The 12,539-nt window shown below is 35.7% G+C and overlaps 1 protein-coding gene across 1 annotated transcript in view; it reads right to left on the reverse strand.

The window, feature by feature from the left end:
- The window catches only part of KIFAP3 (kinesin associated protein 3), a 152,450-nt gene that overhangs the window by 114,980 nt on the left and 24,931 nt on the right, over positions 1 to 12,539 (reverse strand). The window contains exons 6-7 of the mRNA XM_024742440.1: positions 2,759 to 2,858; positions 1,365 to 1,489 (exon numbers count right to left, since the gene is read on the reverse strand). Of these exons, the coding sequence (XP_024598208.1) occupies positions 1,365 to 1,489; positions 2,759 to 2,858 (225 nt within the window). The remainder of the gene's footprint in view (positions 1 to 1,364; positions 1,490 to 2,758; positions 2,859 to 12,539) is intronic.

Consider the following 12,539-nt stretch of genomic DNA (forward strand, 5'->3'; position numbering starts at 1 on the left):
ATCTTTCTCCTTTTGTAGTGGTTCATAAATAATGGTGTATCTTACATTCAATGATGTCTAATATTTATAGGAATATGATATGTCCTAAAAGATCAGTTCTTGTCACCAAGCAATCACAAAGTATAAATTAATGATTGCTAAAAGTCCCATTAGTGGTTCTCTCTGTATCCCGCTCCCACCTTAGTTTCAATGAATTTTAGATATATTCAGGAAACTTGGGACTCAAGAAATGACCTGAAGCCTCCAGGATTATTGAGTTGTCCACGTGGTTTAAGTCAACACCAATCTAGATGTTGGAAGCTTACAGCACACACAGAAAATCTCTAAGCCTATAAAGATCCTAATTAAGAAAAGTCAAATCTGTGTGTGTGTGTGAGGGTGTACTTTTATAGTGCCTTGGGTATTCCACAAAGGGGAGGTAGAAAACATGAGATATTGGGCACAACAGAAATAATATTTTTACTTTTTAAAAGAGATCAATAAATATTGGGTTCAAAAGAAAGTTACCAGTATGACTTGCCATCTGCAAAACATGTCATATTAGATAGATATGAATAAGCCAGGACCTTCAATTTAGAATTAAAGTTGTAGAAGAAATATGATAAATATCTTCATATATAAGAAATGTGATATTGAAGAAAATATCCTTATTCTATATTGCTTCAGTATGCAAGATTAGAATCACGGGATAGAAGTTATTCGGAAGTAGACTTTAGTACACTAAGCAAAAAAACATTATAATAAATAGAATGTCAAAACACAGAATGAGCTAAATCAATAAGCAGTGACATGATAAAGAAGAGACTAAATAATCGATTTGTAAGGGAAGTTGCAGAAAAGATTCTTGTATTGAAAGGTTAAAATTGATTCTTTTTAAGGTTCCTTTCACAGGTTCTATGCTTCTGCAGGCATCTCGAATTTGTATGTAAGTCCAAAAATACTTTTTTAATAATTAGAAAAATAGAATTTAAAACTATGTTCTTCACCAAATTCACACTCATTCCAATCAAAGTCACCTTATTACACAGAGAAAACCATGTAAGAAACAGTGGTGAGCCAGACTTCAGCTAACTAAAGGATCTTGAGGGACAAAATAGCACAGTCACTTAAAGACTCACCAATTCAGTTATCCAGGACCACTATTATCTATTCCCTCTAGCTTATCACCTAATCAAAGCTGTAAAAAGATTAAAAAGTATATGTAAAACTATATTCATTCTGATAATTTCAATCTTCAGCTTAACCTTCAGCGCACACTCTTGCATTTTTTCAAGTAATGTGAATGACAAACAGAACAAAATCCTCTCCATCCAAAGCTCACAGCAATAGGCAACAGTGGGGTGAAATGCCGCTTCAAAGGATATCAGTTTTCTTCTTCTTAGAAAGTTCTTCTTGCCAAAGCTCATGTCTTTTTAATTCATGATCAATGATATTCATACACAGAGCTCCAATTTTATAGTGAGTGATAAGTCCATGAAACTGAGAAAAGCTTTAAAGAAGAGTTTTTAGTATGTATTTAAAGGAATACATTTTGTGACTTCAGGAAATCTGTTTTGGATAAACACTGGTACAAACAACGTAAAATAGACTTGATATACGTATTTCAATAAATGAATATGCCCACAGTATATCAGGAAGACTTGAAATTGTGAGATTACTTTAAATATATTTTAACACACAACACTTACCTGAAACATAATTATTTTTAAGTTAGAAACTACACAAAACACATTTTTGTAATTAACCGCCATTTTAACTATTCAGATACCCTCAAAATAAAATTTCAGACTACCACCTAACAAAACTAATAATATAACAGTACTATTATTGAATAAAACTGATACCAGGAAATAAACTAGTGAAGTATTAGCCATCAGGTTTTATATATGTTTCCTAGACAATTTATTCATCCAAGTATTTATTCAGTAAATATTTATTTGCTAATGCTGGCACATTTTTAGAACAGAGGCAAGAAATTCCCTAGAATTTCTGAGAAGTGAGAAACTTTTCACAATGTCTCAATAAGTATCCTTCTAAAGAATATATGTGTATAAATAAAATACATGAATACATAACAGGTATGTGTTTGCAAACACATATTGTGTATACACACACACACACACACACACACACACACACACACACAGAGTTGACCCTTGAACAATGCAAGGGATAGGGATGCCAACCCTCTGTATCACCAAAAATGTAAGTATAACTTATAGTGGGTCCTCCATATCTGCAGTTCTGCATCCACAGTTTCAACTGGAGGACCGTGTAGTATGGTAGTACATACTTAGTGGAAAAAAGGATCAACTGTATATAAAACAGTAACATTTATTGGCACTTACTCTGGGTCAGGCTTTTTTCTTATATCTTCCTGAAGAGGATGCTCCTATTACTATCCACAATTACAGATGAGGAAACTGAGCACAGAAAGGTTAAGTAATGTAACCAAGATCACACGGCTAATACACAGCAGGACTTGGATTCAAAGCCAGAGAGTCTATTTCCAGAGCCCATAACTCTTAAACTCTAAACTATTATATCATCCTACTGTACATGTATATGCATTGGTTAGTGTAGACTGAAAGAAAGACAGAACAACAAAGAGGACAGAGAATCGGAAATAGAAGTTAGAGGCAGAGCATAGTTAGATACATAAGAAGACTGAGAAAACTAGTGATCTACTATCTAAACCAATGACACAGAGAGAAATAGATATAGATCAGTACTTTTATTTCCTAATTTTTACACTTACCTGGAAAAGCAAAAAAAGATGTATATTATGTTTGTAGCTAACTCAACACTTTGCTTCCAGTCTTCTCTGAGGACTCTTGCTAATGCACCAAGGGCAGTTTCTAAAGAAAAAGGGGATGTACAAAAATGATCACTCACCTTGCCTCTGATATAAAGGGTAATTGGTTTTAAATGTCTACTATCAATAAATAACACAGAGTCATGTACCAAAATGTTCAGTACAGCTCTATTTACAATAGCCCAGAGATGGAAACAACCTAAGTGTCCATCATCAGATGAATGGATAAAGAAGATGTGGCACATATATACAACGGAATATTACTCAGCCATAAAAAGAAACGAAACTGGGCTATTTGTAATGAGGTGGATAGACCTAGAGTCTGTCATACAGAGTGAAGTAAGTCAGAAAGACAAAGCTAAGATAGAACTGGGACAAAAAGTAGGATGCTTCTTTCCAACACAGAAAGCTATTTTTAAAACTGAAATACTAAAACTCACAACATGCAGCTTTAAGTCTAACTGTAAATAGAAAAATAAAATATGATTTAAATAAAGTAACATAGTAAGTATACTATGGGTGACAATAAAATAATAAAAAAACATTTATTTCTTAATTTTCATTTCCACTTGCTACTGCAGTGCCAGTTTTTTTTTAACATCTGATTTAATGTGTTCATGAATAAGTGAAAAACTAGATGAAGTCTAAAAAAAAATGAGCAGTTTAAAGCAGGCTAACACTGACTTCACTAAAGCAAATTAATAATCAAATAAAATTTATACACAGAAAAATAAGTCTAATATTTTAATGTCATGTTAAATTGATGCCAACGGACATAAATAGAGCAAAAAATTTTTAATGAAACTAGCTTTAGGGTAGATTGATAAACATCCCTGTTACACCTTTTTCCTGAAAAAGGTAACAAATTGATTAATGAGAATTACTATACATTAAGTAACCATAAAGTAATGAGACTAGTGTCAAATTAGTACTGTTACATGGCTGACTAAATCTTGAAATCATTAAAAATTAAAATATCTGTGTATTATATAGTGATCATAATTCAACTTCCTATAATAGGCATTGCGGACCTATTGTACTTCGTGGACTGCATTATAAGTATTTATTATGGTAATGAAAGTATTTCGTTTATTTGAGCTTTCTGGCCATTCAGATTATGAAACAACAAGAATTCACTATATTACTAATCCACTTAGTGAGGAATTTTTTATACAAACTTAAAAACACCCTATAATAGCATTTCACAGTATTATTCATATTCATAATACAGAGCACTGGTATAATATAGGTTTTGAACACAATTATTCTGAAGTCAAATAAATAGGTAATATGCAAAAGCTCTAAAAAAGTCCTACTTAATAAAGAATCTGGTTTAGCTTTGCTTAATCCAGTATTTCCAAAGGCATTCATCCTTATAATCCAGAGGATACAGCATTTCTTAGAATATACTTTGGAAAATGATGTACTATAATGTCACAAATTCAGCATTTTTCTTCTTTACTAAAGAACAGAAAAATGTCTCAATAAAAATACAGCTATAGGAATTATACACAGCAGGTTATGAAGAAATAAACCAAAAGAAAATTACAAAGTTTACAACAGATCAAAATATAACCCAAAATTAATTTATAATTTGAGTGCAATCATAATTAAAATTCTGTTAAGATTTTCTCAGAGAATATAATAAAGTGATCTTAAAACAATATATAAGAAAACATACAAAGACCAGCAACACCACATTAAAAAAAAGAAAACAACAAATTGGAACATTTCTCCTACACACTCTAAAACTCTAGTCAAAGTACAAAACAAAACATAACAACAACAGTATGATATTAGTATGGAAATTATCAAACAGATCAATGGAAAAGAAAAGAGAGCATCAAAACATATCTATGAATATATCAGAACAGTATCTGGCACAGAATAAGCTTTCAAGTAGTATCTATTGAATAAAAAACTGGCCAGCATATAGTAGAAAAGCCATTTCAAATCTCTGGGAAAAGGAGGAGTATTCAATAACTAAGCTGGGGAGAGACCTTCAAGATGGCAGAAGAGTAAGACGAGGAGATCACTTTCCTCCCCACAAATACATCAGAAATACATCTACATGTGGAACAACTCCTACAGAACACCAACTGAACGCTGGGAGACTTCAGACCTCCCAAAAGGCAAGAAACTCCCCACATGCCTGGGTAGGGCAAAAGAAAAAACAGAGACAAAAGAATAGGGACAGGACCTGCACCTCTGGGAGGGAGCTGTGAAGGAGGAAATGTTTCCACACACTAGGAAGCTCCTTCACTGGTGGAGATGGGGGGTGGCAGGGGGGAAGCTTCAGACCCATGGAGGAGAGCACAGCAACAGGGGTGCAGAGGGCAAAGCGGAGAGATTCCCGCACAGAGGATCGGTGCCAACCAGCACTCACCAGCCCAAGAGGCTTGTCTGCTCACCCACTGGGGCGGGGGGGCGCTGAGGCTCGGGCTTCGGTCGGATCCCAGGGGTTGGTTGCATGAACACAGCCCGAAGGGGGCTAGTGCGCCACAGCTAGCCGGCAGGGAGTCCAGGAAAAAGTCTGGACCTGCCTAAGTGGCAGGAGACCACTGTTTCGGGGTGTGCGAGGAGAGGGGGTACAGAGGACTGCCTAAACTGTCTCCAGAGACGGCGGCGCAAGCCACGGCTATCAGCACAGACACCAGAGACAGGCATAAAACGCTAAGGCTGCTGCTACAGCCACCAAGAAGCCCGTGTGCAAGCACAGGTCACTCGACACACCTCCCCTCCAGGGAGCCTGTGCAGCCCTCCACTGCCAGGGTCCCGTGATCCAGGGACAACTTCCCCAGGAGAATGCCTCAGGCTGGTGCAACGTGACAGGCTGGTGCAACATCACACCAGCCTGTGCAGCCCACAGGCTCAACCCGTATTCTGTACCCCTCCCTTCCCCCCCGCCCCGGCCTGAGTGAGCCAGAGCCCCCTAATCAGCTGCTACTTTAACCCTGTCCTGTCTGAGCAAAGAACAGATGCCCTCAGGACACCTACACGCAAATCCAAAGCTGAACCCCAGGAGCTGTGTGAACAGAAAGAACGGGAAATCTCTCCCAGCAACCTCAGGAGCAGCAGATTAAATCTCCACAATCAACTTGATGTACTGTCCATCTGTGGAATACCTGAGTAGACAACGAATCATCCCAAAATTGAGGCGGTGGACTTTGGGAGCAACGATATATATATTTTTTTCCTCTTTCTCTTTTTGTGAGTGTGTACATGTATGCTTCTTTGTATGATTTTGTCTGTAGAGCTTTGCTTTTACCATTTGCCCTATGGTTCTGTCTGTCCATTTGGTTTATTTTTTAGTATAGTTTTTAGTGCTTGTTATCATTGGTGGATTTGTTTTCTGATTTGGCTACTCTCTTCTTTCTTTCCTTCCTTTTTCTTTCTTTTTATTACTTTTTAATTCTTTTATTTTTAATAATTCTTTTTTATTTAATAACGTTATTTTATTTTTTTCTTTCTTTCTTTCTTTTTTGTCCCTTTTCTTCTGAAAAGGGCCGTGTGGCTGACAGGGTCTCAGTGCTCCAGCCAGGTGTCAGGCCTGTAACACTGAGGTGAGAGAGCTGAGTTCAGGACACTGGACCACCAGAGAACTCCACGTAATATCAAATGGCAAAAGCTCTCCCAGAGATCTCCATCTCAACGCTAAGACCCAGCTCCACTCAATGACCAGCAAGCAACAGTGATGGACACCCTATGCCAAACAACTAACAAGACAGGAACACAACCCCACCCATTAGCAGTGAGGCTGCCTAAAATCATAATAAGGTCACAGACACAACAAGCTTTAAATGATACATTAAACAAGATGGACTTAATTGATATTTACAGGACATTCCAACCAAAATAACAGAATACACTTTCTCCTCAAGTGCACACACAGAACATTCTCCAGGATAGATCATATCTTGGGTCACAAATCAAGACTTGGTAAACTTAAGAAAACTGAAATCATATCAAATATCTTTTCCAACCACAACACTATAAGAGTAGATATCAATTACAGGAAAAAATCTGTAAAAAATACAAACACATGGAGGCTAAACAATACACTACTTAATGACCAAGAGATCAATGAAGAAATCAAAGAGGAAATCAAAAATACCTAGAAACAAATGACAATGAAAACACAATGGCCCAAAACCTAAGGGATGCAGCAAAAGCAGTTCTAAGAGGGAAATTTATAGCAATACAATCCTACCTCAAGAAACAAGAAACACCTCAAATAAACAACCTACGCTTACACCTAAAGCAATTAGAGAAAGAAGAAGAACAAGAAAAAAACCCAAAGTTAGCAGAAGGAAAGAAATCATAAAGATCAGATCAGAACTAAAGGGAAAAAAAATGAAGGAAACAATAGCAAAGATCAATAAAAATAAAAGTTGTTTCTTTGAGAAGATAAACAGAATTGATAAACCAATAGCCAGACTCATCAAGAAAAAAAGGGAGAAGACTCAAATCAATAGAATTATAAATGAAAAAGGAGAAGTAACAACTGACACTGCAGAAATACAAAGGACCATGAGAAATTACTTCAAGCAACTCTATGCCAATAAAATGGACAACCTGGAAGAAACGGACAAATTCTTAGAAAAGCACAACCTTCCAAGACTGAACCAGGAAGAAACAGAAAATATAAACAGACCAATCACAAGCACTGAAATTGAGACTGTGATTAAAACTCTTCCAGCAAACAAAAGCCCAGGACCAGAGGGCTTCACAGGTGAATTCTATCAAACGTTTAGACAAGACCTAACACCTATCCTCAAACTCTTCCAAAATATAGCAGAGGGAGGAACACTCCCAATCTCATTCTACAATGCCACCATCACCCGGATACCAAAACCAGATAAAGATATCACAAAGAAAGAAAACTACAGGCCAATATCACTGATGAAAATAGATGCAAAAATCCTCCACAAAATACTAGCGGACAGAATCCAACAGCACATTAAAAGGATCATATACCGTGACCAACTGGGGTTTATCCCAGGAATGCAAGGATTCTTTAATATATGCAAATCAATCAATGTGATACACCATATTAACAAACTGAAGGAGAAAAACCATATGGTCCTCTCAATAGATGCAGAAAATCTTTCGACAAAATTCAACACCCATTTATGATAAAATCCCTCCAGAAAGTAGGCACAGAGGGACCTTACCTCAGCACAGTAAAGGCCATATATGACAAACCCACAGCCAACATCGTTCTCAATGGTGAAAAACTGAAACCATTTGCTCTAAGATCAGGAACAAGACAAGGTTGGCCACTCTCACCACTATTATTCAACATAGTTTTAGAAGTTTTAGCCAGAGGAATCAGAGAAGAAAAAGAAATAAAAGGAATCCAAATTGGAAAAGAAGAAGTAAAGCTGTCACTGTTTGCAGATGACATGATACTATACATAGAGAATCCTAAAGATGCTATTAGACAACTACTAGAGCTAATCAATGAATCTGGTAAAGTAGCAGGATACAAAAATAGTACACAGAAATGTCTTGCATTCCTATACTCTAAGAATGAAAAATCTGAAAGAGAAATGAAGGAAACACTCCCATTTACCATTGCAACAAAAAGAATAAAATACCTAGAAATAAACCTAGCTAAGGAGACAAAAGACCTGTATGCAGAAAACTATAAGACACTGATGAAAGAAATTAAAGATGATACAAACAGATGGAGACATATACCCTGTTCTTGGGTTGGAAGAGTCAACATTGTGAAAATGACTATACTACCCAAAGCAATCTACAGATTCAATGCAATCCCTATCAAACTACCAATGATTTGTTATAAAGCAGAAACTAACACACCATTGTAAAGCAATTATACTCCAATAAAGATGTTAACAAAAAAATAACTAAGTTGGAATAACTGGCTATACAATGTGGAAAAAAATAAAATTACATCTCTACCTGTCACTTTCAACAAAAATGAATTCCAGGGGCAAGGACTTTAGGAAGAGCAGAGTAAGGACTTGCAAAAATCCACTCTTCCATAAGCAAATATAATACTGGTAAATTTTTTCAAAATAAACTCTTTTAGAACTCTGGAAACTAGTTTTGCAAAAACTCAAGAAGTGTTTATTTAAGAAATATGGCTGACTTGGTAAGAACAGTGAGCTCTGTGGCATTTCAACTTGCCCTAATCCATCCCCTCTGTGCAAGTTTGTGGAAACTTTGAAAACCAACAGTATCACAACCATGATATCTGTGAAAAACAGTACCCCAGCAACAGCTGGAGGAAGTAGAACAGTGTGGTGCTCCCCCAAATTCCCACTCCAGTGAACTGTCAATATCTTATCCATCAGGATACTTGCTGAAAAGCTCCATTCCCATGGTTTGGCTTTATTTGACCTGACTCAGAGATTGCTCTTACAAACAGCCTTAGACCCAGGGCATTTGCTGAAAACTACCAGCAGCAACACTGCAGCTATGTGCAGCAGCAGCCTAGCCAACTTGAGGTAACAAGAGGCTGACCAAAACACTTTAAAAGGAAAAACTGGGAAATGAGATATTCACTGGGTCTTTGAAAGACTCCAACACATTCCTGGGACTCCAGAAGGCCCGGCACACATGTAGGAATGTGCACATACCAGGGAAAGACCTAAAAGAGCCTAATCGCTCGTCTCTGGCCAACCTTGAGGCAATGTTCAAGCAGCAAATGAAGGCTAAGGCTTGTAAACTACTTCCTTGAGCACTGAAGACATCCTCCCACCCACATGTACACACCCACAGCCCCTCAGCAAAGGCTGGGAAACTATGTGCCAGGCATTTAAAGAAATCTCTATCTAATCAGTTACCACTAAACTAACTGAGCAGAGGCTTCAGTGACTGCAGAGACAAAGAATACAGACTTTACAGTAATTAATTAATCCAGGAAACTCATTAAACAAATAAACAGCAAATATAACAAGTCCAGAAAGGAGTGGAAATCTGATTTCCAGAGTTGCCCCAATATTATTTCAACAACAACAAAAAATACAACACATGCAAAGAAACAGGACAGTATATCCCATACTCAGAAAACACAGCATTCAATAGAAACTGTCCATGAGGAAGCTCACATTTTGAACTTATGAGACAAAGATTTTAAATTATGTGAAGTTACTGTAAATATATTTAAACAACTAAAGGAAATGATGTTTAAAGAATTAAAGGAAAATATGAGAAGGTATGAGAATTATATCTCACCAAACAAAGAATATCAATAAGGAGATACAAATTATACAAAATGAACCAAATAGATATTCTGAAGTTCCAAGTATGATTTCTGAAATGAAAAATTCATTAGATGGTCCTAACAGCAGATGTGAATTAGAAAAAAAATCAACAAATGTAAAGGCAGGTTAATTAAGATTATCCAGTCTGAGGAACAGAAAGAAACAAATAGAGCTTCAAAGATCTATATGATATCAACAAGCTTACTAACACGGGGATCCCAAGGGGAAAGGATAGAGAGGAAGGAGCTAAATAAATATTTAACAAAATAATGGTCCAAACTTCCTAAACTTGATTAAAAACATTAATCGACATATCCAAGAAGCTCCACAAATTCCAAGCAAGATAAACTCAAAGATATGACCACCTAAACACATCATAAGTCAAACTGGCAAAAGCCAAAGGTAAAGCAAATGTTGAAAGTAGCAAGAGAAAATCAGTTCAACATGTACACATGGTCCTCAATAAGGTTAACAGTTGGTTTCACATCAGAAACCATGCAGACATGAAGCCAGTGGGATGACATATTCAAATTGTAAAAGAAAAAGACTGTCAACCAGTAATTCTATATCCAGCAAAACTACCCTTTAAACAGAAGAAAAGTTATTCCTAGGTAAACAAAAACTTAGAGAATTTGTTGCTAGTAGACCTTTTCTATGAGAGATACTAAAGGGATTCCATCAGGCTGAAATGCAAGGACACTAGAGAGTAACTTAAATCCAAACAGAGAAAAAAAGAGCACCGGTAAAGGTAACTCTATATATCAATATAAAAGACATTATAAACATATTTTTTATTGTATTATCTTATTCTATCTGATTTTAAAATGCATACATCAATAATTATATTACTTGCTGATAGGCTGATAATGTATGCAGATGTAATATGTACGAAATAATAGTATAAAGGTATGGGGTGGGAATAGAGGTATACTGAAGGAAAGTTTTTGTATATTGTTAAAATTATGTTGGCATTAACTTAAACTAGATTTTTAAAATTTAAGATGGTATCTGTAATCCTAGGGTAACCACTTAGAAAATAATTCAGGAAAACACAGTAAAGGAACAATGAAAGAATTAAAATGGTATACTAGACAATATTTCACACAAAAGAAGGCAGTAATGGAGAAACAGAAGAACAAAAAAAGATAAAAGACATACAGAAAACACAAAGTGTTAGATGACAATCCTTTATGAGTAATTATGTTAACGGTAAATAGAATAAACACGCCAATCAAAAGGTAGATTATTTGAATGTATTAAAAAAATATGATCCAACTGTATGCATTCTACAACAGAAACACTTCAGATTCAAAGACACAAATAGGGTGAAAGTAAAAGAATGGAAAAAGATATGTCTCACTCACACAAAAAAAAAGACAGACTGAAAAAAACTATTTCTAAGTACATAAAAGAAAAAGGATGTATAGTTGACCCTTGAACAACATGGGTCTGAACTGCACAGGCCCATTTATACTTGAACATGGGTTTAAACTTATGTGTGCATAAGTAGACCCAGGCAGTTCAAACTCATGTTGTTTAAGGGTCAACTGTACAAGATCCGTGGTTGGTTGCATCCGCAGATGTAAGGATATGGAGGACTAACTACGGGACTTGAGCATCTGCAGATTTTGGTATCCTTGGCAGGCCTCAGAACCAATCCCCCATGGATATCAAGGGATGACTGTATATATAATACATATATATAAAAGAAAAAGGATGTATACTCATATGTAAATATACATATATTCACATGTATATATAAATTCGAACTTCACAGGGTAGGAATTCCAGAAGTCTAGTGACATAAGAAAAAGATCAAATTCATTAATCAGGCAAATACAACTTAAAACAAAGAGATATTATTTATTACCAACAATGCAGTGGCAAAAATGTTTAAGTTTTATAGCCTTCATATTCCATTGGTCTGGAGAGACAGTGGTACAACCACTTTGGAGGACAATTCAGAAATATCCCTAAGAAATTATGACCTGCATTTCTGTATGACCTTTGTTTCTGTGTACACACACTTAAAAAACCCTTGCCTGTGTATATAAGATATGAACAAAGATGTTCACTAAAGTTCCCTACTGAAAACCTTGGAAACAACCAAATGACCATCAAAAGGGGAATGGCTAAAGAATATGCATAACTTCATAAAATACAATAATCAAAAGTAGTTCAAAACTAATTACATTGTATGTATCTATATGCATATAATCTTGAACCATTACTACCTGGAGAAAAAATTGCCAAGTAAGAGGTGTGATATAATTAACATAAAAATTCATATAAGGTAATACTCTATTCTTTAATACAGGAAAAAACCCTATATATATATGTATAAATATATGGAAAAGATCTGGAAGAATGCACTCCAAACTCCTAACAGATTACAGACTAATGGTCAAAGGGGGTTTTATCTGTAATACTCTAATTTTTTAAAAAGAATATATTAATATATGAGTTGTATAATTTAGAAAATACTTAAA

The sequence above is a fragment of the Neophocaena asiaeorientalis genome, unplaced genomic scaffold (genome assembly GCF_003031525.2).
Source record: "Neophocaena asiaeorientalis asiaeorientalis breed wild unplaced genomic scaffold, Neophocaena_asiaeorientalis_V1.1 scaffold99, whole genome shotgun sequence".
Taxonomy (NCBI): Eukaryota; Metazoa; Chordata; class Mammalia; order Artiodactyla; family Phocoenidae; genus Neophocaena; species Neophocaena asiaeorientalis.